Raw genomic sequence first — 26037 nt, forward strand, 5'->3', positions numbered from 1 at the left:
TAAGAGTATCAAATTTTAATATTATTACAATAACTAATTTCTCACGATAATAAATTAATACACCCACCTCCAAACTAAATCAATTGAAAATCAAATGTAATGTGATAAAATTATAAAAATTTATAATTTAAAGAAATATATAAATAGTTTCAATATTGTCTTAGTATATATTATGTAACAACAAATGATGTTTTATAATATATATTTTTTTCATTTTATATTAGATTTTTGATTTATAATAAAATTTTCTTTAATTTTTAGTGTTTCACTAATTATTTTTGTAAATTATTTTAAGCATTTGTTGAACTTTTTTTATAAAAAAAATTGTTGAAAATTTTGCTTATACTATTTGAAAATATATTATAGATTAATAGTGTTATAAATTAATAAAGTATTATATTTCTAACATAATTTTACTTGAGTTTTATACCCTATCTTATTAAATAATTTACTTTGATTGAATCAAACATAATTTAACCAAAATAAATTAAATGTAGTGTAACCATTAATAATCTGAAAATAAGATGAACCAGACTGCGTATAAATGTTTTCTGAAAATTGTTTTTTCTTAAAGAAATAACTAAATCCTTTAGTCTTTCTAGTGTTGGCTTTATTGAATGAAAGTATATAATTTCTATCTAATCAAATATCTCATTCTTAGTTTCCACATAGTAGCAACGATAACATCGTATGTCATCGCCACCATCTCTGTCAACATCCGCCTTGCAATCCTCCAAACCCAACGTTGTGGCCTATTCCTTGGCCCAGTCCTATAATTTATAACCTAAGTGCACATCCTCTGTTCCAGCTAAGAGACATGTCTTTCCAGATACATAGATATAAGAGCCACCTGAAAAGTCCAAGTTGACATTTTCTTTCTTGTATGAGATCGTCTAAGTCATTATTGGCTACAGATGTTCGGAAATAATTCACTATCTTTTAACTTATATACGCTACCAAAATAGTGTCAGATGCTTAAAAATAAGTGCTAATGTGGCAATTACCTGTTATTGCAAATTTCTCCACCGCATCATGTATTTGATTCTGAATATCTTCGAAAGGCCAGATTCTAAGCGTTAGGGATGAAAAGTAAGAGGTTATTAATTTAAAAGAAACATATGTAATGACGACATAAACATCAAACTTTAGGAAATAATAATGTGATTCCAACTACAGTGACTCCATGTAACTTTTAAAGAAAAATATCTTACCACACCAAAGAATCGTTGAGGAACCCCTAGCCTCTGAGATGAGGGTAACATTTATTTCTTCTCCCATGTTGTCTATGTCCCCTCTGGCAAAAAAAAAAGAACTATTTACTAAGTTCATATGTATAAAAATGACTCTATACCAAATGTCTATTTGATACAGAAATTGTTGCAGTATGTTTTAGTGATGGTGTAATGTACAAAAAGAAACAATACCTTTGGTGAGAGAATCAATAACTCCATTGAACTCTAAATACTTCCTGAAAGCTTCTTTCTTTGCTTCTTTCTCCTAAGTCATGTAGAAACAAAAAAAAAGTCTATCAAAAACTAAAAGAAACAGAGCTTTAAGGTTAAATCATCCTCTTCTTCGATCTCTTTTGAAAAGTGTTTACCTTTTCGTTTCCAACGATGTCAGGTTACTGTTACAGTTGTGGAAATCAACAGCCACCTCCTCAGCTACCTTACTCCTCCGACGGAAACAATCCACCGTACGGTCATCAACCCTTACGCTGTGCCCTACGACGCACCAAAGCCGCCATCCTCATCCACACCACCGTCTGCTCCATCCTACGGCGCACTGGCTCATTCTTCTCTTAAGAAAACAAATCGTCGGTTTGCATGCTAAAATCAGCGAAGACGTCAAGGTTGAAAGGTCGAAGAAAGATAACAATGAAACCCTTAATCTACTAAAACAATACCTTTGGTAATTGCAGTATGTTTTCAGTTGGGTTTCATCGCCATGGCTTAAGTTTATTGAGAGGAGGTTTTCGAGTTTAGATTTGTAGTAAGCTAACAAGAAAGATTTAGAAAGATTGAAGAGAGGGAGGTGAAAGGAAATGATTAACTGCATATGAGGATGGGTAACAGAGATGGAAGAAGATGAAACTGAGAAAACGATTGAATGGAATGAGTTAGTAGACCGATGTTTTAGAATATTAGAGTTTGTTAAGTGTTTTTCACCTAGGCCGTATATGAGGCGCAAAAAATTGATTTCCGGAGATCCAAGATCCTAAAAGCACGAGACCCGATTTCTTTTAAGAATTGGCTAAGCATAGATGACGTGGCAGAAAGAATTTTTCTTATTGGTTGATTTAATTGGCTGACGTGAACACACTCTACTTTAAGCATATTCCCCTTCTTGTTTGATCATTGCAAAATGAGCAATACTAGAAAGTGACAAACCATAGTTTATCCGAAAATATCATTAATAATCTACTATTATACTATGCGAAGTTCGCAGCATCTTCGTCTCCTTTGGTCGCGTAAGTGTTTTAATGGCTCCATAGGCGAGCTAACAAAATTGATTATTTGGAAGCCCAACAAGTATTTTTTTTCTCCATCTTAAAAGGCCCAATGAATTCTTTTTGGACACTTCGTTTTTCTCTGCACCTCCCACAGTGGAAAATAATAATGTGGAACAGGACATAAATGTTGAGATGACAATAAAAAATGTTGAGATGATTAATAGGGTACATGTGACATGCGCAGCAGATATCTGGAACTTGAATGATATTCGAGATCTGCTATGTTCTATACGGATAATTGGTTTTTCGATTTGTGTTTTAGATATCCGCAAAATACGTATTCGATCCGATTATTACTTTTTAAGAAATAAAAAAATTAAAAAAGAAAAAGTTGATTTAAAAAATAAATACGATTGAGGATGTCTGATGAGACGCATAAAAGTTTTTTTTTGGGAGGGGGGGTTGGATTTTTTTTATTTTCCATAAGGTGAATTTGTTACGATTCTCGGTAGGGATGGCAATCAAGGACCTGGACCACGGGCCTGGCCCGTAAAGGCTTGCTGCGGGGCGAGATTGGGCCTCCATTTGGTAAGCCCGTAAATTTGCGGGCCTCGCGGGACGGGTTCAAAGCGGGATGGGTCGAAAGCGGGACGGGTCGAAAGCGGGATGGGCTTAACCTGCGGGATTTTGAAGACCCGCAACCCTAAAACATTGAGAGAGAGAGAGAGAGAGAGAGAGAGAGAGAGAGAGAGAGAGAGAGAGAGAGAGAGAGAGAGAAGGTGATTCGACGTTATGTAGCTCCGGTGATTGTGGTTTCAGGGTCGATGATGCTTCTGGTCTCCCAAGCGCCTTCAATCTGCACTGGTGGAGCTTCTTCGAGTCATCATAAGAAGTTTGAAAACTCACTTTCCACCGAAGAAGAAGATCTAGTTCCCGCCATGGGTTCGTCATAGTTTTGCCTATATGTATTTGTTCACATTATCATACATTTTGGAGTTTTAGGTTTCAATATATCTTTAACTAACTTCTATTATTCTTATTTGCAGAAGATGAAGTTGATGGTGAAGAAAGAAATTTCTATCTTTTTGTCGCTTGTTGGTGATAAAGATGAAGAACAAGAAGTGTGATTGGTGTTTTCTTTTTATTTATTTTTGGGATTAGCATCCTTGATTTGGTGTTGGTTTTATTTAATTTTGGATTCAGAAAACTAAAGCATTTGTTATGAACTTATGATTTATAATATTTGGATTCAACAACTAAAGTATTGTTTATTTTAAAAATGCTTGGAGCCTAACAAAAGTAAATAAACTAGTGTTTTGATCCAACTAAAATCTTCAACTAACAAGGGTTTTACCATATCCAGTTCAATCCTCGACTAAACTCACTTACTGATGCGTTATGAAACTGATAAAGCGTCCTGAATCATGTCTTGAAGCGTTCAGGAACCATATGTTCATTTGTAATTCTATGTCTCGCGGGTCGATCCGCAAAGACCTACATGTTTTGCGGTACGGGTTTGGTCAGCCATTTTGAGGACCGCAGCCCGCGCGGGCCTGATCCGCCGTGACCCGCTCGAAGACGAGCCCGCTGCGATACGGGACGTATCAACCTGTTTGACATTCCTAATTCTGAGACACGGTTGAGGAGCCGATGTTTGATGAGATGCCGCTGAGCTGCGGAGAAATATCACAATTTTATTGTCTTAAGTCGCACTTTTGCTGAATCTTATCATCAACTTACAAATCATAAAGGAAATGTATTACACGCTTCAGTCTTATGTAAATAATTATGAATTTACTTGGATGTCAATTTAAAAAAAAACATAAAGAAAGATGAAAAAACTTGGAATGATTCTAGCGGTAAAGGGCAGAGTGAATGAGGTAAGGTCTTGGAGATGATTCCCTAGTCTAAGTCCTTGTACTAGATGGGAGATAAAATACAATTAAAGTGTTGGGATTTAGTGAACTCATGTCCGACTCTATATTATCCGATTAGTACGATATTGTCCACTTTAAGCCTAAAGAGATTAGTTTGCATGGATTTATTTTTGGGCTCATTCCCAAAAAGTCACTTCCTAATTAAAGTTGGACATCTTTTTATATATTAGATGTTATGAAATAACTTATAATTTATAGTATCGAGAAATTTAAATAAGAGTAGAATTTAATACCCGTAGGAAGCAAATAACACTACTATAAGTGAGAGAGTTTATTATAAGTAAGAAGAAGAAGATGTAATGGTTCTTTTCTTATAAACTCTTGTTCTTGTTTATGGTGTACAAAATAGTGAGATGAGTGATGGTATTTATAGTGAACAACAATGCATAAAATATCAAAGATGGTGCTTGATTTGGTAAATGAGTGGGTGATCATAGTGCTTGATGAGTAGATGATCATAGTGCTTGATGAGTAGATGATCATAGTGCTTGAGTTGGTAAAGGAGTGGAGGATCATTTCAAAGTTTATCTTATAACACTCCCCCTTGATCATCCATCTTGTATTAAATTAAGTTTCGTAACACTCCCCTTGGGAACCGGTGTCACTCTCCGCTCTCGCTTAACGTCTTTGTTGCCTCGTTAAAAACCTTTCTAGGAAAACCCAATGGGAAAAACCATAGTTAGGTAAAAAGAGTACAACTACGTAAGCTCCCCCTCGATTGAGCAGTCATAGATCCTTCTGATGACGCATTCCAATGTTATGGACATGTTTTCTGAATACCGAAGTAGGAAGTGCTTTTGTGAAGAGGTCGGCTGCATTGTCGCATGATCGGACATATCTTACTTCAATCTCTTTCTTCTTCTCGAGCTCTTGGGTGTATGAGAAGAACTTTGGATGTATATGTTTTGTTCTATCACTTTTGATATATCCTTCCTTCGTTTGAGCAACACATGCTGCATTGTCTTCATATAGAATAGTTGGCCCCGTACTTTTGTCAATCCCACTACTTGAACAAATGTGTTGGCTTATTGATCTTAGCCATACACATTCTTTACTTGCTTCATGGAGTGCGATGATCTCAGCATGATTTGAAGAGGTAGCCACAAGCGTTTGTTTCTGAGAACGCCAAGATATAGCAGTGCCTCCGATCGTAAAAACATATCCTGTTTGCGATCGGGCTTTGTGTGGATCTGAAAGATATCCTGCATCTGCAAAACCAACCATTTGACCATTTGAATCTTTAGGGTAAAATAAGCCTAAATCAATAGTCCCTTGTAAGTAACGAAAGACATGTTTAATTCCATTCCAATGTCTTCGTGTTGGAGATGAGCTAAATCTTGCTAGAAGATTAACAGCGAATGATATATCAGGCCGTGTACAATTTGCAAGGTACATCAACGCTCCAATTGCACTTAGATATGGTACTTCCGGACCAAGTATCTCTTCTTTTTCCTCAGGTGGTCGAAATGGATCACTTTCAATGTTAAGTGATCTAACGACCATTGGGGTGCTAAGAGGAGTTGATTTATCCATGTTAAATCGTTTCAACACTCTTTTAGTGTATGTGGATTGATGCACAAATATACCATTTTGTGAATGTTCTATTTGTAGGCCAAGACAATACTGTGTCTGTCCAAGATCTTTCATCTCAAATTCTCCTTTGAGATAGTCTGATGCCTTTTGTATTTCTTTTTGAGTTCCAATAATATTTAGATCATCAACATATACCGCGATTATCACAAATCCGGATGTTGTTTTCTTGATGAAAACACATGGGCATATAGGATCATTCACATATCCTTCTTTTGTTAAATGTTCACTGAGACGATTGTACCACATACGTCCAGATTGTTTTAACCCATATAATGATCTTTGCAATTTTATTGCACATAACTCTTTAGGTTTGGAACTTAATGCTTCTGGCATTTTAAATCCATCAGGGATTTTCATGTAGATATCAGTATCTAATGATCCGTATAGATAAGCTGTAACAACATCCATGAGACGCATCTCAAGATTTTTATCAGCGGCTAGACTCATCAGGAATCTAAATGTGATCGCATCCATTACAGGAGAATATGTTTCCTCATAATCAATACCAGGTCTTTGAGAAAATCCTTGGGCTACAAGGCGAGCTTTATACCTTGTAATCTCATTTTTCTCATTTCGTTTTCGAACGAAAATCCATCTGTACCCAACTGGTCTCACATCTTCAGGTGTGAGTACAATAGATCCAAACACTTTTCGTTTGTTAAGCGAATCAAGTTCGATTTGTATTGCTTCTTTCCATTTATTCCAATCATGTCTCTTTTGACATTCATATATGGATTTCGGTTCTGGATCATCGGTATCTTCATTTACCTCACCTGACACGATATATGAGAAAGCATCATCAAGATCATTTTGTTCATTTCTATTCCATATCCTTTTATTGTGGATGTAATTAATAGAAATCTCATGATTATCTTTCGATTCATGATGCTCTGATTCATCAGAGTCCTTATCATTTATTTCTTCCAAAATATTTTCTGCTATTTTGGGTGCATCATATATTTCAGCTTTCTTCTGTTTCCTAGGATTCTTATCCTTAGAACCAGCAGGTCTACCACGCTTCAGGCGTGTTTTTGGCTCTCGTGTGTCATCCTCCTTTTCTTGTTCATTTGGCATTTTGATACGAGCAGGAGCATTTGCAGCTGGTATATGAGATTTAGTTACCGTCTTGGTATCTGCAAATGCATCAGGTAGCTGGTTAGCTATACTCTGTAAATGCATAATTCGTCGAACTTCTAGTTCTGACTCTTTAGTAGGAGGATCAAGATATAACAATGATGGTACACTCCATTTTATATCACTTCCAACATTTTTGTTTTCTCCCCCTAGAACTGGGAATACATTTTCGTCAAAATGACAATCAGCAAAACGTGCTGTAAAGACGTCACCAGTCTGTGGTTCTAGGTATCTTATAATTGATGGAGAATCACAACCAACATATATTCCCAACCTTCTTTGTGGTCCCATCTTTGTTCGTTGTGGTGGTGCTACAGGCACATATACCGCACAACCAAAGATTCTAAAGTGGGAAATGTTTGGTTCTCGACCAAACGCTAACTGAAGTGGGGAATACTTATGGTATGCACTCGGTCTGATCCGAATGAGTGCTTCTGCATGCAAAATGGCATGTCCCCATACAGAGGTTGGAAGTTTTGATCTCATGATCAATGGTCTTGCAATCAATTGCAGACGCTTAATTAAAGATTCAGCCAAACCATTTTGCGTATGAACATGAGCAACTGAATGTTCAACTTCAATTCCCATTACCATACAATAGTCATTGAATGCTTGGGATGTGAATTCACCAGCGTTGTCTAGTCTAACTCTTTTAATAGTATAATCAGGAAACTGTGCTCGCAGTTTGATTATCTGAGTTAGAAATCTCGCAAATGCCACATTTCGAGATGATAATAGACAAACGTGTGACCATCTACTGGATGCGTCAATTAATACCATAAAATAGTGGAATGGTCCACATGGTGGATGTATCGGTCCACATATATCACCTTGAATTCTTTCAAGGAACTTTGGTGATTCTTTATCGATTTTGGTTGGCGATGGCCTTACGATCAATTTTCCTAGAGAACATGCAACACATGTCATTTTATTCCCTTGAGAAATCTCCTGGATTTTCAGTGAATGACCATGTGAGCTCTCTATGATTCTACGCATCATTGTACTGCCTGGATGGCCAAGGCGATCATGCCATAACGTGAACTCTTCTGGGTTCCGTTTTACTACAAGATTTGATTCGATCTCATCGATATAAGTATGATGTAATCCCGAAGGAAGTTCTGGAAACTTTTCCAATATGTGCTTTCTGCCACATTTTTCAGAAATTACATACATGTATTTCTTTCCATCCTCAGTTGCAGACTGAGTATCATATCCGTGAAGATATATGTCTTTAAAACTCAACAAATTCCTTTTAGAACTCGGAGAATATAAAGCATTATTTATGGAAAATTTTGTTCCATTCGGCAAAGTAAAGTTTGCTTTACCAGTTCCTTCAATCACGTCTGCAGGACCTGATATTGTATTGACGACAATTCTTGTCGGTTTTATATCAGAGAAATATCTCTTTTGTCTCAGAATAGTGTGCGTTGTTCCACTATCTGGTATGCATATTTCACGAATCCGTTTCTTGGATTTTGCTCCATTAGTATTTTGATCCATTTCTGAAATTATCATAAACATTAAATAAAAGTGAAACGTGAAATTTATTCATTGATTATATAAAGAAAACACACAATAATTATACATATATTGTTGTTAAAACAACATTATTCTTTGAAAACATAATTATTATACATTACAAATGAGGACTATTCAGCAGTCTTATTAGAAACATTTCCGTACTCTTCAAGAGTATTCTAGTCCAGCTCATTTGCGAAATCAGAGGATTCAAGGTATGAGGTCCCTTCAACGTTTTCCGTGAGGTTCACCTCTTTAGCCTTTCCTTTTATGGATTCTTGATATAACTTGCACAAATGTGGGGGAGTACGACAGGTACGGGACCAATGTCCTTTACATCCACATCTGTAACATACAGTCTCACTTTTCTTTGTGGTATCCTCTTCGGTTTCTTTGCCTTTATGAGGTTGTTCAGATCTAACCCATTTGTTAGATCTAATACTTTTAGGATAGTAAGGCTTTCCACGTTTGTTGTTGAAACGCCGACCACGACCTCGGTTGGTATGGTTTCTCCTTCCCGAATATTCTACCGCCGTAGCATTCACTTCGGGAAATGCCTTGGCTCCCGTAGGTCGGGAATTATGGTTTTTGATTAGTAACTCATCGTTCTTTTCAGCCAACATGAGTGTTACCATCAATTCAGAAAATTTGGTGTACCCACATTTTCTGTAAATTCGGGATAAGACGTTGTGTTCTTTGTGGAAGGTATTGTATGTCTTGTCAAGCATTTCTGCTTCGGTGACAGGGTTACCACAATATTTTAATTGTGCAACTATCCTTAAGATAGTGGAATTGTAATCTCTAACCCTTTGGAAATCCTGAAACCTCAGGGTTTTCCACTCTTCAAGAGCGTGAGGGAGATTGATTTCCTTTTGATTATCGAATCTGTCTTTCAAGGCTTGCCATAGTACAGCTGGGTCCTCAACGTCTCCATAGTCGTGAGTTAGATTCTCATCTAAGTGCTTCTTCAGGAAGATTATCGCCTCGGCTATATGCTCGGGTGGCGATTTGTTACCGACTTTTATAGCTTCGGATATCTTTTTTATTACAAGATAAGGTTTCACATTTGTGACCCATCTGACATAGTTTTCGCCGGTTACTTTTAGAGCTGGGAACTGGAGTTTCTCGATGTTTGCCATTTGTATTTCTAAAACACAAAATAGTAATTTTATTAGAACTTCATAATTTAAAAACCGTTTACATTAACCATACAAGCAATTACAAGGAGAAGCGATGTAAATAAAATTAAACCGATAATCATCTTAAATTCACTTGGAGTAAATTCTCCATCGAATAAACCATAAATAGAAACACAAATAAAAATGGCACATAAAAACAAAAGTGCGCGAATCATCTTTCTTGAAAAATTGGAGGAGAGCGATTTGAAATTTTTGAGAGAAGATGAAATGTTTTGGATGATGAAATGAAGTGAAAATGAGTTGTATTTATAGATGAAAATTACTGTTCATGACCGTTGGAGAAAGGGGAAATTTTTGAAAAAATTTCTTTGTGACCGTTGGGTTAAATCGAGTGCACCAAAAATTAGTCTGAAAATATCGTATTAAACGGTCAATCAAATCTATAAAATTTCATAAAAGTGAAAAATTATGACAATGAAATATTTATGTTATATGACAACAAATCATGCGACGGCTCAGCCGATCAATGCAGAATAATAAATAAATTATACGGCGGCTCGGCCGACCAATTAATAATAAACAGAATATAAGGCGGCTCAGCCGACCAATAAATAATAAACAGGATATAAGGCGGCTCGGCCGACCAATAAATAATAAACAGGATATAAGGCGGCTCGGCCGACCAATAAATAAATTAAATTACTAGTAAATAATATAGGCGGTATTCCGGCCATTATAACATGATATAAATAATAGTTGAGGCGGTATACCGACCATTATAACAGGGTATAAATGATACAAATAAATTTTACCGAATCGCAGAGTGATCGTACTGATAACGTGTTATGAAATAACTTATAATTTATAGTATCGAGAAATTTAAATAAGAGTAGAATTTAATACCCGTAGGAAGCAAATAACACTACTATAAGTGAGAGAGTTTATTATAAGTAAGAAGAAGAAGATGTAATGGTTCTTTTCTTATAAACTCTTGTTCTTGTTTATGGTGTACAAAATAGTGAGATGAGTGATGGTATTTATAGTGAACAACAATGCATAAAATATCAAAGATGGTGCTTGATTTGGTAAATGAGTGGGTGATCATAGTGCTTGATGAGTAGATGATCATAGTGCTTGATGAGTAGATGATCATAGTGCTTGAGTTGGTAAAGGAGTGGAGGATCATTTCAAAGTTTATCTTATAACATTAGACACTTTTTGTCTAATTTTTCAATGTAGTACTTAGTTGGATATCTCACATTTCCCCTTCAAACTAAAGACCACACTCATTTCTCACAACTGAACTTCCAAGATCTTCTGATTTGATCTCTACCACATACTTCCCATTCATATCTCGAATGGTATTTAGGTTTTGTTTTGCAGATTTTTCGTCAACCTGGTTTTGATACTAATTATTGAACTCAAAGATTGTGTAACAATATAAAGAATTCCTCTCTTTATAAATCCTAAGGAAAATAATCTCAAAACCTTAAGCAATCACAATCGATCTGTAAACTCATAAGTTTATGCTACAACTCAGCATCTTCTTATATAGAGATTTGATATTCCTAATCACATTAAACATATCTTATGTAGATAACATTAAACAAGATGTTAATCACATTAAACATATCTTTTTTTTTTTCAAAAAAAAGATAACTCATAAACAAGATGTATTTCCTATTTTCAAATAACTTTAGTTTCAAGCTATCTTCAAATTTACTTTCAACGTAAAGAAGAAGGAGAAGGTGTGAAAATGAATTGTCATAGTACTGCATATAGTTTGGAGGATAGAAGAAGCAAATACATCTGTGGTGGTGGCCCTAATAATAATAGATAACTGAATGTTGGCAAGCAAGAATTGTGTCTCGCAAGTTGAGTTGTTAAGATGAACGTGAAGAAATTGAACATGTCTCTAAATCATAAATGTTTTAAATTTGCAAGATTCTTGTGTTAATACGACAGATTCCTCCAATTTCCCATTGGGACACAACCGATTAAGACCAAACCAAAAAAGTAATAGAAGAGTGTACCGAAACGGGAATAGACACGTTAAAGGAATGGCCCCTTTGGGATAACAATATTATGTCAGGCAGTGGCTCCTTTCCCTACGGCACCAATCAATTATCAATCAATTCAATTCATTTTTTAAAACTGAAAAGATCTCCTTTTCTTTTCTTCTACCTTCTTCCTCCCTTCTCCAGAAAATCCATTGAATCATTTTTTGACGAAAATATAATCTCATCGATTGATTTTGATTTGATTTTGATTTTCAGGGGATATTTGGATGGGTTTTCTGGTGGATACCCAAAAGGAAGGAGGCGGACACTCATGGGGTTACCTCAGGAGTTTGGTCCGTAGGAAACAGGTCGACTCTGCTGATGAGCCTCATTCTCATCATCACCACCAGCTCGCCAAAGCCTTAACTGTTCCTCACTTGATTGCAATTGGTAACTTCTTCTTATCCAAATCCTTTTTCTTTTAGAGGAAACTTGTCAAGTTCTCGGTTTAAGATTTTTTTTCATCAAGATTGATCCTTTTGGATTTTGCAATCATTCTTTATGTTATGTTTGTTTTGTATTTTTTAGGTGTTGGAGCGACAATAGGAGCGGGAGTGTATATTCTTGTGGGAACAGTTGCAAGAGAGCACTCAGGACCATCTCTTGCTTTGTCATTTCTTATTGCTGGAATCGCAGCTGCACTTTCTGCCTTTTGCTATGCTGAACTCTCTAGCCGTTGTCCCTCCGCTGGCAGCGCCTATCACTATTCCTACATTTGTGTAGGCGAAGGGTACTCACTAGTTACTACTCCTCTTCTGTTTAACTCTCTTCTTTCTTTCTGTTCTGCTAACTTTTAGTTTTTCCTTGTTAATTTTTTAAAGTGTTGCGTGGTTGATCGGTTGGGCACTGATTCTGGAATACACCATTGGTGGCTCTGCTGTTGCCCGTGGCATTTCCCCTAATCTGGTCACTATCATTCTATTTTACTTACAGAAATGCAAATTAGTACTCCATCAGATCGGTAGCTTGACTTCTTGTTATAAATGTAGCTGGGGTTATTGATTAAAATTCTCCATTCTCAACTTCTGCTTAGCATCAATAAGTGTGTGCCACTAAAGCTTTTTGAGTTGATAAAAATCGTTACAGGCATTGATTTATGGTGGTGAAGATGGTTTGCCTTCATTCTTGGCGCGTCACCAGATCCCAGGTCTTGATGTTGTTGTTGATCCATCTGCTGCTATTCTTGTCTTCATTGTGACTGGCCTCTTGTGCCTGGGTATTAAGGAGGTGCGTACATACACGCTTTTTTAATTTACTTTCCATCCCGCACGTCCAAGATAAAATCATTGGTTCAAATTGTACTTGCAGAGCACATTTGCTCAGGGGATTGTGACTGCAGCCAATGTGTGTGTCTTGTTATTTGTCATCGTAGCTGGCAGTTATCTGGGCTTCAAGACTGGTTGGGCTGGTTATGAACTTTCTTCAGGGTAAGATAAAGCATTCTCTGAGTCATCATTGTTTTAAGAAGACATATAGGATCAAACCAAAACCATTTTATCGTTTTTAAAAGGTTTTTTCCATTTGGAGTGGATGGAATGTTTGCTGGTTCTGCTACAGTCTTCTTTGCATTCATTGGTTTTGATTCGGTTGCAAGTGCTGCAGAGGAGGTAAATTTGGGAATCTATTTTATAGTTTTTTTCTTCTCTTTTTTTCCCTTTCAAGCAACTAGTACTAATAAGGGTATCCTCATTCGTGGGCAGGTGAAAAACCCTCAACGGGATTTACCAATTGGAATTGGTCTTGCACTCTTTCTCTGTTGTTCTGTCTACATGATGGTCTCCACTGTGATTGTTGGCTTAGTCCCTTACTATGCCATGGATCCTGACACTCCCATCTCCTCTGCGTTCGCTAGTCATGACATGCAATGGGCCGTGTAAGTACATGACCCTTTAATATCCAGTTTTTGTCATTCTACTTAGACATTATACTTATAAGATTGATTTGGGAACTTCGATGTAGATACTTGATCACTTTAGGAGCTGTCATGGCCCTCTGCTCAGCTCTAATGGGTGCACTTCTCCCTCAGGTAAAATGTCAGAAAAAATTAGGTGTTCTTCCTTTTAATGTGTGGTTGTTACTCAAATATGACTAATACTCATTTTTCCAGCCGCGAATTCTGATGGCAATGGCTAGGGATGGGTTGCTGCCTTCTCTTTTCTCAGACGTTAATAGACGCACACAGGTTCCGGTTAAAGCGACCATAGCAACTGGGCTTTGTGCAGCAACCTTAGCCTTCTTTATGGATGTTTCGCAGCTCGCAGGCATGGTAAGACGCAGTATTGTTTATTCCTTGTCTAGTGGAACTTTTTTCTTCGTTATTTTTAGTATTTTGAGAGGTGGTGATATGATGGTGCAGGTGAGTGTTGGGACACTTCTGGCATTTACAATGGTGGCAATCTCAGTGTTGATACTCAGATATGTTCCTCCGGATGAGCTACCTCTTCCGGCATCCCTTCAGGATAGAATCGACTCTGTTTCCTTCATACCTGGTGAAACAAAGTCATCCCATCATGTTGGCACTTCTGACGATAGTAATAAACAGCCTTTAATTGGCGATAATGATGATTCGGTTCAGTTCCCAGTCATCGAGAAACAAGAAGCTCTTGGGTGTTGTAAGTAACTTCCACTTTGAGACACATCCGTATCCACTAACTTTGTTTTAGCACAGACTTGACATTTGTCAATGATTTAACTGCAGGGGTTCTGAGCGAAAAAAAGAGGAGAATTGTCGCTGGATGGAGCATTATGCTCACTTGTATTGGGGCCTTTCTTCTAAGCTATTCGGCGTCGAGCCTCAACTTCCCAGGGTTAGTTCTCACTCACCATTGTCTATTCAGAGCATTAATTTTCCTCAAAAGAAAAGAAAAGCTTTTATTTGCTTATCACCATCATCGTCGTCTTAAAATGGTTTACAGGTTTATTAGATATCCGTTGTGTGGTGTTAGTGGAAGTCTACTCCTTGCTGGTTTGATTGCTTTGAGTTCTATAGATCAGGATGATGCCAGGCACACTTTTGGACACTCTGGAGGTAAATGAATTGCTAATTATATATAACATGATTTGGTAAACAATCAATTCCTTAAAAGCATATGAAAGGGCAGGCCTTATAATTTATATATCATGTGTGTTGTGTGAATATTCGTTTTGAATAGGTTTCATATGCCCGTTTGTACCACTCCTGCCAATCATATGCATCCTAATCAACATGTACCTTTTGGTTAACCTTGGGTGAGCATGCTCCTCCTTCATTTCCCATTTTATTATTCCTCTAAAAGGACCATCATAGATGTAAATCGCTCTGACTGGCTAACTAATTTGACAGATCTGCGACATGGGCTCGAGTGTCTGTGTGGCTGGTGATTGGAGTGTTGGTATATGTTTTCTATGGAAGAAAAAACAGCTCCCTGGCCAATGCAGTTTACGTAACTACAGCTCATGCGGAGGAGATCTATCGTGAACATGAAGCTTCTTTGGCATAATAGTCTGTGAGGAAGGCAACTCCTTGGTGACACGAATTATACATATGTAACAAAATCTGTATTATTACTTTTGATTATGAAACAAAAACTGTCATAATCTATTTCCACACGTTCCTTTGTATATAATATATACCCTTTTTTTTTTGAGCAACATATAATATTATACTATATAATCAGAAAAGATCCCGAACGCTTTTCAGCATGGTATCTCTGTTTGGACGGTTTATGAGTGGACAAAAGTGTTATGCATTTCTACAAAATGGGTATTTGGTTTCCTTTTTATGTTTAAACACATCTGTAATGGGAAACTGATAACATGAGCTATGGGAAAAAAGGTCTTTTAAACAATCATTCACCAAGGCCATGCACCCCATTTCTGGTCTTGATCTGGGCGACACCACTCGGCATCTACTTTTTTATTCTCTTTGGAAATGTCTTGTTGTTGAGTGGTTAATGGCCATAGGTCTCCCCAAAATGATTTCTTGGCTTGCAAATGAAGATGAGGGTTCTTGCTTTTCGTTATCACTCTCCTCTCAAAAGCTCCCTCTGACCCTTCCTCGTTGGTCGGCACGCACATGTCCAACGTCACTTGTTTTCCCTTGCGGAATGGAGGGAATATGATCCTACCCCATCCTCCACCCACGCTTGCCCTCCCACTTCCCTCTTCCTCTTCTGCTTCCTCTACTTCTACTTCATCCTCATCAGTACCTTCACCTTCACCTTCTTCTTCTTGCTCATCCTCATCGGTGATATCAGAGTCCTGTGCTCTTGGATCACTGTAAGGCACCTCAACCACCTGTGTTTTGATAAACTCCTCTGCATATATCAAAATGGATTCGCATATTCGTTAGGCACACAGCTCAACTCTGGCAAATATATCTCATAAAATTAGCCCCAGACTTTTACCATAATCAATCTCGAGATCCTCCGGTTTCCTATTCGCGCGCATCTCCTTCAAAGTCTCCAATTTTATGTTATCAAGAGGCCATGGTTCCCTAAATTTGAAAGAATCACCCCAAAAACTTAAAATTCCTAAACAACTTTTCTCTGAACTTAATAAACCACATTCAACATCACCAAAACTACCAACCGTGGACGCTGACCTCTCCTGAAAACCACAAAGCAAAACTTCTCATCCTCAAAGCCACGCAAGGGAACACCTTTTGTACGCTGCAAAAGGTTAATGTTTGAGTTTGGAGTCATCAACAAACAGAGAAATGACTGAAATCTATATATTTGCATAAAAGGAACCTTGTAGGAACGCTGGGACGAAGTTCTCTGCAACCGCTGAACAAAATGACAATACTTTGCAGTGTTTTCCAACGGACACTTTCCATCATGAGGGCACTGCTCGTTTGCAACCCCAAATTATATGTTTTAAAAATACATTAAACCTGAAAAACATCAGCTAAGGAGACTTTTTCAGTATTTGACACTTACGGGAGCAACAATATGCGCACCAGATTTGAGATCGAGCACTTCCTTGCCAGCTTCAGCCTTCTCCTTTTTACGCAGTTTCTGGACAAAAATGGAATACATTCCAAAATAAGCAGAAGAGGAATAAATAACTTGCGACGGCAAAGAGAAAGCAGATGGGTCATTTGAAATCTACCCTATTCTCCATCCACAGTATATAGGACCGCATCTGAGATATAATATTAGCACCATGTGGCGTTCCTGGTTCAACCAAAACCTGTTCCACCAGAATTAATTTAAAAGACTCCGTAAGACTCATTGCAAATCAAAATGCACGGCAGACAAATCTATTATGAGGACAGTAACTGTTCTTCTAGTGTCATTGAGGAGGAGGAGGAGGATGAAAGCATACCAAGAGATCATCTGTAAGGTCCCAGAGCTGGCGAACCATAGTAATCCTGTCTTTTAGAGATGGTATCTCCCCTAGCACATAGGACTTAACCCCCATTGGCAGATTTAATCAGTATAAACAAGAATCACAGAAGATGTGATTGTTAAGCGAAAAAGAGATTGTTACCCACAGCGATGACAAGCTCATGTTTCCTCTCGGATTTATCATTGAGGATTCTGCATTTCTTGTTGAGCTCTTGAGAAAGGGATAGGAGACTAGTATAGCCATGGATCAAAGGCAAATCCTTCAGGCCTTGCAAATTCACAACAACCAGTGAGATGAGAATCAAACCACAAACGCTAAACACTTGTATTGATTAAAGAGGTTTTATCAAATACCCTGAAGCAAGTCACGTCCAGCACGCTGCATAGATTGAGAAGGTTCCACTATATTAACTTTCTGCGCACACTTTGGCCAAACCTCTTGTACTGCCCTACAAGATTGTCACACATAGAGAGAATCAATCAACACGGAAACAAAATAAGAAACAACAATGAAGTCCTCACCAGAAGCCAGAACCGGTGCCTGCACCAAAATCAAGAACCCTCGTAGGGTTAAAACCAGGTAGCCTTCGACGAATCTATATACGAGTTAAAACATGGTCAGATGAATCCTCTACAAAAATGAAGTAGAAGGAAGCTAAGCTTTTAGACCTCGGTGAGGACTCTGTAGCAGACGGAGTAAGCGGCGGGCATACGAGAAGCAACGTAAGCTGCAGTCTCGCCGTCTCTGTACTCGAGACCGCTGTCTCCATAAACCGTCTGTATCTTCCACCGCTTCGCCTCCACCGAGTTCATCGAATCCGCCAGACGCTTGGCCGTTGTTTCGGGCAACAGAAGGTTAGAGTCCTTTATCTCTTGGAACGATTCCGATAGCTGGCGAACCTTCTTCCTGATGTGCGGATCGTCTTCCTCGCGGAGGTATTTCTTTATCGCGCGCCGGAGACGGACGGGTACGACCAGGCACCTGAATGACTGCTTGGCTAGTGTCCTTAGGCTTTCGATCGTGAATGCTTTCTGGGCATTCGCCATTTCTCTTTGATCTGAATTTGCGTTGCAGGCTGAGGCTTTGGCCTAACCACACCGGAGGAAGAGGACGAGGGTCTAGGGTCTAGGGTTTATCGCAATGGGCCAACACTACGGGTGTCTTTTAAAAAACTAAATAGGCTTAAATGACCAAATGGTTATTTTTAATGGGCCTTATAACAGTACACTATCATGGCACTGCTGTATCAGGGGCCAATTGCTATATTAGAGCATTTCCTTTGGGACTTGGGAGGTGCTCAATAGATATCTTAACATTAAAATAAAAAGTTGTCAAAAATATAGGAGAAATTTCTCAAATAAGAAATGTATATTCATGTAAAACCTCCATACCATTGCCATGTATTAATCTTTAAATTGTTTACATTTCTTAAATTTTGAAATTTAATAAAATAGCTAGAATTTGTTAAAATACTAATATAATATTTTTTTTTGTAAAAAAAATATAATAAAGTATGCTCTTAGAAGTTCATAAAGTATGAGTGGTTAACAGATCAAATTTTGTTACACATGATTGATCAGTTAAATGTTTTTTCAAACCAAAAATTGTTGTTTGCAAATTATAGAAGTCCATGCATGCAATATCGTCTAAACAGAAATAAACATATATATTAAGAGTTGAATTTTTAAAGATTAATTCTTCAATATTGATATTGCTAGATTGATGTAGGTAGGAATTACATAACAAAGACCTATATTTTACAAAACCCTACAGCTCTATATATATATATATATATATATATATATATATATATTTACATGAAAACCAGAACCACATATAATAATAATATAGAGGCATGGCTTATACACACCTACACACACAAAAGAATATATGTCGCTATGTATAAACCTATATTATAGTAAAGCTATCTAGGTCTTGTGATTTACACATACATAGCATCGTGTTGGTTAAAAAGTAGTTAAAGGTTTGATAAACATTGGGAGTGGAAGCTGCAGTAACCAACAACTCAGAAGCAGTCCACAGTCTCTGAGCTTTAAGATTGCACGATCCAGATTTAGAAGTCCGAGCTTCGTTGCAGTCTGAAAAGTATTTGCCACACACGTTCCTCAATCTCGGACTCGTTGCTACGTAGCATGTCGTTGCTGCTGCCTATAAATAATTAACAGGAATCAGTAAGCTATTTTTATGATGTCGTACGTTAATTTGGATAATTGTAAATATATTATTTATAAATGAAAATCGATCAAATATTGATTTGACTTTAGATACCTGAGGAACGGACTTCAAAAGCTTGGAGGTCAAGAAAAAGACTAAATCAGTGATGAGGCCGTCTCGGTCTCGTGTGAGACGCGTTCTCACGATTCCAGGATGAACACAGTTTGCCGTTACATTAGCATCCATTTTCTATAGAGTGATTGTCAAAATTATCAGAAGTCTTATTATATTATTAGTAAAAATTAAGGAAATAGAGGGTTTTAATGACTAATTACATGGAGAATCCGGGAAAGCTCTATGGTGTGGAGAACGTTGGCTAGCTTAGAGAGCGCGTAAGCTCGGGTCGCGTCGTAGTTTCTGCAAACACGCAAGACAAACCCGTGCCTTTAATTAATTAACTAGTATAGACTAGACTATAGAGTATTATTATCTCTAATCAATTAAATTAAAAAAGACGGCGTTTATTCTTTGTCGTCGCATATTCACCTTTTTTTGTTAATCATTAGTTAATTATTCGAAAAATGATGAGTAGTATAAGATTCTCGTAAAATACCTATTGTTTCGGGAGATATCGGCGACATATTGCAGCATATCGCCAGAGAACCAGCTGTGGATCACTGACGTGACGTTGACGATACGGCCTTGAACGCCGGTTTGCTCCGCCGTTTCAATCATATTCTTCAACAGCAGCTTAGTCAGCAGAAAATGGCCTGCGCGTCCATACAAAAAAATAATGTTAACTAATCACGATTAGACCATATAATAATATATATGTTGATTGATTAAGTTTAATGTTAAATAGTAGTATAAAAATTTACCGAGATAATTAGTTGCGAAGGTCATCTCCACGCCGTCCTCAGAGATGGCGTGCTTCTGCGCGTATTTTCCGGCGTTGTTGCTGTGATTTTATCCCAAAAATTAATTAATTAATTATCAGATATAAATATAAATATGACAATGACTTCGAAGAAGAAGAAATTTAAATAATAATAGTAAAATTACATGAGGATGTTGAGAGGGAGATGAAGAGATTCGAAATCGTCTACGAATCGACGAACAGAGGCGAGGGAGCTGAGGTCGAGTTGCATGACGATGATCTCCGCATCAGGAAACTCAGAGAGGATACGTGACTTTGTTTCCTCGGCGGTTTTGAGACTCCTAGCCGGAATCACAAGCCTCGCTCCTCGCTTTGCCAGAACTCGCGCCGTCTCCGCTCCTATTCCCGACGTCGCTCCAGTGATGATTGCTGTTAGAGATCGGAGATCACAGTTAGCCGTGACATGTTCGGCGGTGGATCTTGATCCAAATCCGCTTGGGCCACCGGAGCCTATCAGGTGCTTAACCGTCTCAATCATTCTTTCTTTCTCTCTCTGTGTCTATTAGTTTTGGTTATGTTTCTGTTATGGAGAGCAGTTGAGTATTTTTTGAGAGTGTTGGAGTGAGTATTTATAGTGCTCCGTGTTGGAGGAACATACCAAGACATATGCGGTGAAGGGGAGACAACATTCCTCTATGTTGTGTGTTTTGTATATTTAAATTTCTAAATCAGTAAACAATCACAGAATAAAAAAGAAGTTAATTACTGGCACCAAAACAAATGAAATACGCAATAATGTGATTATAATAAATGTTTGGTTAGCCAACTCTAATTGACTAAGACAAATTAATAGAGGATGATGACTCACAGAGCAAAAACTATACTTGAAATGGGTGATTACAAACCATAATCCTCCAAGTTTTTATTCAAAATTAAAAAGCACTGTAAGTTGAAACAAGGCATAGATAGTGCCATGTTTTGGGTAACACTCACTATTTATCAATGTCATGTCCGACTTTCTTATGGTATTATCCTCCGAATCTTTATTTTTCCATTTCATGCATGGTCTCCTCCCTCTTTAACATACACATTTCTATAATCCATAACAGGTGACAAAAAAATGTTCAAAGTCTCTATCTCTTACCTAGTCGTACTCTATATATAAAAGTGCAGGTTTTATTCTAATGGACCTAAGAATTAATACTCAATCACGTACGTATATATAGATTTTATTATTCATTTAGAAAACATGAACCGAACTACACTAGTTTACCATACTATGGTTTCCTTCTCCGACGTATCTCATTCACTATATCTTTCATTTATGTATAGGTTTGGTCTTTCTTTGTAAGATAAAAGTTTCTCGACTCTATTTATACTCTGTATTACCAGATATATATAACCTTTTCTTAAGCTTGAGTTTTTTGCATTTCTAAATAACGAATCTTAAATCTTATGAGAAAAAATTGATTATGTTCCTATATCTTATGAGACAAAAGTGATTGATTATCCCATTTATCTAAAAAAATTGATTATGTTTTTTTCTTGTGTTCATACCGCTGCGAGTATCGCTTATGAAAGTGAAAGAAATTAGTCGGTTGATAGCATGTACATATATTATGAATAGTAACACTTCAATACATTTTGAAATATAGAGTATGTATTGAGAAGCGGTTTATATGTTTCATATATGTAGCAATAACACTCCGTTTATAAATGTAATATTTTCTTTTTCAAAATTTCACTCTTCAATAATTAGTTCATATATCACTAATCTGCAAATACAATACTTGTTAATGTTATGAATGCTACAAGTAAACAAAGGAATATAACAAAGACTTGATGATCATTAATTTAATCTCAGGTTTAAATATATATGATATTAATACATCACAAATCCTCAAATATACATAGTTAATTAATGGGCTTTTTGCAAAAGTGACTCAAAACTTGGAGTCAAACAGAAAACTAACATTTTCTTTTGACTCTTTTTTTTTTGAGATTTTAACCCTACACCTGCATATTATCTACGAAAATGCCATTAACATTTTTTTTTTTTTCGAAAATGGCTTCTTTACTGTCTCAACCTCATATTCTTCAAGTATTTACAATATTGCCACTGCAATGAATAGTGGCAACAACCTTGTACGAACTGTTTGGAGCTTTTAATGCCCTTTAATGCACGTAAATCTCTTTACACTCTCTCTGTTTCAATTGTTATGAACTAAAAACAACATTTCTTTCACTTTCTCTCTATATTCATCCAAAAAACTCAAGCTTTTGATTCAAAATATGGGCTATGGTTGACAGAGCCATATTTCTTTCGTTTTGACTTACGGTTGCTTTCGTTTGAGGTTCTGGGTGGTTGGAGAAGACCCTGTGTGCAAACGAAGTCATCTCACCTAGTTTAAGGTACGAATTTGAATTTTTTTTCAAGATCTGTTCGCGTAGAAGACTTACTAGTAAGTCATCTGTATGTAGAAGACTTACTGATGAGTCTTCTGGTCAAACGGACGACTTAAATTAAGTCGTCCAGCTTTGTTTGTTAAAAAAAACACTCCAGACGACTTATATATACGTCGTCTACGAGAAACGGGCTAGTTTTGCATTTGACCGAATCGTGTCAGATCTTTGACTATTTCTGGACGACTTATAATTCAGTCGTCTCTGGGAAAGTTAAAATTTCAATATTTTATGAAAACTTGACGACTTACGTGTAAGTCGTCCTAGGTTAGTTTTGTAATTGAAAAATAAAACTTGAAATTTAACTTTCTCCAGACGACTTAGATGAAAGTCGTCCAGCTAAACGACTTAATTTAAGGTCGTCCGGGATAAGCAAGGTTTGACCAGAAAATTGGGAAAAATTCTGGACGACTTTGCTTTCCCCGGACGACTTTAAATTAAGTCTTCTGGAGGGACGACTTTATATTAAGTCGTCTGGTTAAAGTTAAATTATGAAGTTTTATTTTTCAATTACAAAACTAACCTAGGACGACTTACACGTAAGTCGTCAAGTTTTCATAAAATATTGAAATTTTAACTTTCCCAGAGACGACTGAATTATAAGTCGTCCAGAAATAGTCAAAGATCTGACACGATTCGGTCAAATGCAAAACTAGCCCGTTTCTCGTAGACGACTTATATATAAGTCGTCTGAAGTTTTTTTTTAACAAACAAAGCCGGACGACTTAGAATTAAGTCGTCCCTTTTAATTTTCAATTGCAAAAGTGACCTCTTTAGACGACTTACCTTTAAGTCTTCTGGACGACTTCATTTTCTCTATGTTTACTAATGTGTTTTATTTTGAATATTTGCAGATGATTTTTCAGTTACATGCAGTGTATGGAGAATGGTTGTTGAGAGATTTCCGTTGGGATTTTGTGGTTGATGATCTCAAAGGAGCAAGATTGTTTTTATTGAATGAAGATTCAACACATGCTGAACTTGTTGCAATGGCTCAAGAAGATTATAACCTGGACATGAGAACAGTGAGTGTGGAGATTAGCTACTCATTACCAGCAGAAATGATGATGGCTCCAGGCAGTCTTCCCATTCATGTTACAAGTGATAGACAAGTTCGAAACTTGCTGGAGATACTCAAAACCCATAGAGTATGTCTTTGTGTATCAAGCCGCAGCAAGGTCGAAACGGTTTCAGAGAAAAGGGATATTGATGAAGCTGGTGAATGGGAAAAAGATGTTGGTGATAATGATGAAGCTGGTGAATGGGAAGAAGATGTTGGTGATGATGATGAAGATGTTGGTGATAATGAGTTTGTTGAAGATGAAAATCAAGATGGGGAGGAGGAAAATGGGGAGGAGGATGCTGATAATTCTATTGTTGGTGAAACGGATCAGAATGGTGGGGATTACAGTCTTTATGGAAAGGTTCCAGATGAGGACGAGGAAGATGATGATAATATTTGTTTTGAAGAAATCCAAAAGACATATGCTAAGACAAATGCTATTGAAGGAGGAAAATCGAATGGTACCAGTATCTATGTCAACCAGAGTTTTGTTAGCAAGGGTGCACTGCTTTCAGAGCTGCGGTTGGCAGCAGTGAGGGGTAAGTTTTCTTTCAGATTATACAAATCAACGAAAACTCTCGTTGTGGCAACATGTCCGGTTAGCTATTGTGGATGGAAGGTCAGAGCGAGTGTCAAACATGGGACAAACACGTTTTGGGTAACAAAGTATGTGGAAAAACATTTATGCTCAGCGGGAGACCGAATCGCTCAGCGGAGACACTGTACTCCGAAGTATGTAGGTAGTCTTTTCATTGATCGTGTTGGAATCATTGATGGGATAACTCCGCAGCATATCACTGATGCAATGAGGAACATGTTTGGCATGGCGCTTGATTACACCACTTCATACAGAGCACTGTTATATGCACAAAGATTGGTGAGAGGATCAGCAGAAGAAGGGTATTCGCGTCTGGCATCATATCTCGAGCAAATCTCCATTGCAAATCCTGATTCTATCACGGCGATAGAACTTGATTCTATGAAAAGATTTAAGTATCTATTTCTCTCTTTTGGAGCTTCTATCAAAGGTTTTAAGTATCAGAGAAGGGTCATTGTGGTGGATGGAACTCACCTAAGTGGAAAGTATGGAGGAACTATGTTAGTTGCAGCCGCACAAGATGGCAATTTTCAGATATTCCCATTGGCTTTTGGGATCGTGGATGAGGAAGATATACCTTCTTGGGAATGGTTTTTCACAAAATTGGCTAGTTGTATATCTCATGACAAGCCTCTGGTGATAGTCTCCGACCGGCACAAGGCCATTAAAAGTGCGTGTGATAAGGTGTTTCCTTGGGCAACCCGAGGAATATGTTATTATCACCTTCAAGATAACATTGTCAAAAAGTTTAAAGGGAAACATCTCATGTACTTGGTGAAAGGGGCTGCTTATGCTCACACGGTTTACGATTTTGACCGGTACATGGCTGAGATACGGAGTGCAAACCCGGAACTTGCAACGTATTTGGAGAAAGCCGACGTCAGGCTATGGTCAAGGGTTTATTGTAAGGGGAACAGGTTCAACATAAAAACAAGCAACATTGCTGAATCTATTAATTCCGCACTGAAGCGAGCAAGAGGATTTCCGATTACGTTCCTGCTGGAGTTCATAAGGCAGAAGTTAGGAAAATGGTATTGGAAAAGGAGACAAGATGCTTTGAGTCTCACAACTGAACATAGCGGGGTGTTGAATACTTGCTTGCTGTTCGAGAAGAGATAGCGGGTACGATGACGGTCGAACCAATTGATGGATGGCATTTCTTTGTCAAAGGTGGCAAAATGGACTGTGTGGTTGATTTGGAACATGCAAAGTGTGATTGTGGTGTCTATGGAGTGGAGAAAATACCTTGCTCTCATGCTATAGCTGCTGGAATACATGCTGGTTTGCATATCTCCACACTTGTATGTCCACTGTACTCAAAGAATTATCTGTATGCAGGATACTCAGAGAATATATATCCTATCGTGTCACAACATATTGAGGAACGAGAATGCTTTCCTCCAGAACTAAAGCGTGGTCGGGGGAGACCGAAGAAATCAAGATGGCAATCTTGGTTGGAGCTATCTAGGATGAGAGGACACAAACCCAGGAAGAAACACAGGGCACGGAGATGCTCAAACTGCAAGGAAACTGGCCATACGAAACCACAATGTACACAACCAGTTGACTAGTTGTCCAGCTGGAAACCTTCCAGACGACTATTTGTAAGTCGTCCAGTTGGAAAACCTACCAGACGACTTAATTTAGTAAGTTCCAGACAACTTATTTCTTCCTTCAAGTGTATTTTATTTTTAGAC

The 26037-nt window shown here is 37.5% G+C and overlaps 3 protein-coding genes across 3 annotated transcripts; 1 reads left to right on the plus strand and 2 right to left on the minus strand.

The window, feature by feature from the left end:
* The first annotated feature begins 11856 nt into the window (after window positions 1–11856).
* LOC111211863 (cationic amino acid transporter 2, vacuolar) lies at window positions 11857–15514 on the plus strand. Its single transcript, XM_022713175.2, has 14 exons — window positions 11857–12223; window positions 12362–12563; window positions 12655–12739; window positions 12920–13060; window positions 13142–13260; window positions 13344–13440; window positions 13534–13706; window positions 13793–13859; window positions 13941–14099; window positions 14190–14445; window positions 14532–14640; window positions 14749–14861; window positions 14986–15061; window positions 15156–15514. The coding sequence occupies exons 1-14, from the start codon at window positions 12061–12063 to the stop codon at window positions 15310–15312; spliced, it is 1917 nt and encodes a 638-aa protein (XP_022568896.1). The 5' UTR covers window positions 11857–12060; the 3' UTR covers window positions 15313–15514.
* A 26-nt stretch (window positions 15515–15540) lies between these two features.
* On the minus strand, window positions 15541–18306 carry LOC106358571 (rsm22-cox11 tandem protein 2, mitochondrial-like). Its single transcript, XM_013798391.3, has 11 exons — window positions 17833–18306; window positions 17686–17759; window positions 17518–17612; window positions 17310–17431; window positions 17141–17224; window positions 16925–17005; window positions 16753–16830; window positions 16564–16659; window positions 16403–16482; window positions 16219–16307; window positions 15541–16128 (listed from the first exon to the last, which is right to left on the minus strand). The coding sequence occupies exons 1-11, from the start codon at window positions 18208–18210 to the stop codon at window positions 15665–15667; spliced, it is 1641 nt and encodes a 546-aa protein (XP_013653845.1). The 5' UTR covers window positions 18211–18306; the 3' UTR covers window positions 15541–15664.
* A 553-nt stretch (window positions 18307–18859) lies between these two features.
* LOC111211861 (short-chain dehydrogenase TIC 32 B, chloroplastic-like) lies at window positions 18860–21966 on the minus strand. The gene is made up of 6 exons (XM_022713173.2): window positions 20402–21966; window positions 20218–20297; window positions 19953–20109; window positions 19675–19756; window positions 19454–19588; window positions 18860–19333 (listed from the first exon to the last, which is right to left on the minus strand). The coding sequence occupies exons 1-6, from the start codon at window positions 20752–20754 to the stop codon at window positions 19073–19075; spliced, it is 1068 nt and encodes a 355-aa protein (XP_022568894.1). The 5' UTR covers window positions 20755–21966; the 3' UTR covers window positions 18860–19072.
* Window positions 21967–26037: the final 4071 nt, after the last annotated feature.

The sequence above is a fragment of the Brassica napus genome, chromosome C9, assembly GCF_020379485.1.
Source record: "Brassica napus cultivar Da-Ae chromosome C9, Da-Ae, whole genome shotgun sequence".
Classification (NCBI taxonomy): Eukaryota; Viridiplantae; Streptophyta; class Magnoliopsida; order Brassicales; family Brassicaceae; genus Brassica; species Brassica napus.

Coding starts and splice junctions, on each gene's coding strand:
- LOC111211863 (XM_022713175.2), top strand. CDS start 12,061: ATGGGTTTTCTGGTGGATACCCAAAAGGAAGGAGGCGGACACTCATGG. Junction 14,100..14,189: donor TTTCGCAGCTCGCAGGCATG/GTAAGACGCAGT, acceptor ATGATGGTGCAG/GTGAGTGTTGGGACACTTCT. Junction 14,862..14,985: donor CACTTTTGGACACTCTGGAG/GTAAATGAATTG, acceptor CGTTTTGAATAG/GTTTCATATGCCCGTTTGTA.
- LOC106358571 (XM_013798391.3), bottom strand. CDS start 18,210: ATGGCGAATGCCCAGAAAGCATTCACGATCGAAAGCCTAAGGACACTA. Junction 17,432..17,517: donor TGGACGTGACTTGCTTCAGG/GTATTTGATAAA, acceptor TGAATTTGCAAG/GCCTGAAGGATTTGCCTTTG. Junction 17,225..17,309: donor AACATGAGCTTGTCATCGCT/GTGGGTAACAAT, acceptor ATGGGGGTTAAG/TCCTATGTGCTAGGGGAGAT.
- LOC111211861 (XM_022713173.2), bottom strand. CDS start 20,754: ATGATTGAGACGGTTAAGCACCTGATAGGCTCCGGTGGCCCAAGCGGA. Junction 20,110..20,217: donor CTTCGCAACTAATTATCTCG/GTAAATTTTTAT, acceptor ATGGACGCGCAG/GCCATTTTCTGCTGACTAAG. Junction 19,757..19,952: donor GATATCTCCCGAAACAATAG/GTATTTTACGAG, acceptor GCGTGTTTGCAG/AAACTACGACGCGACCCGAG.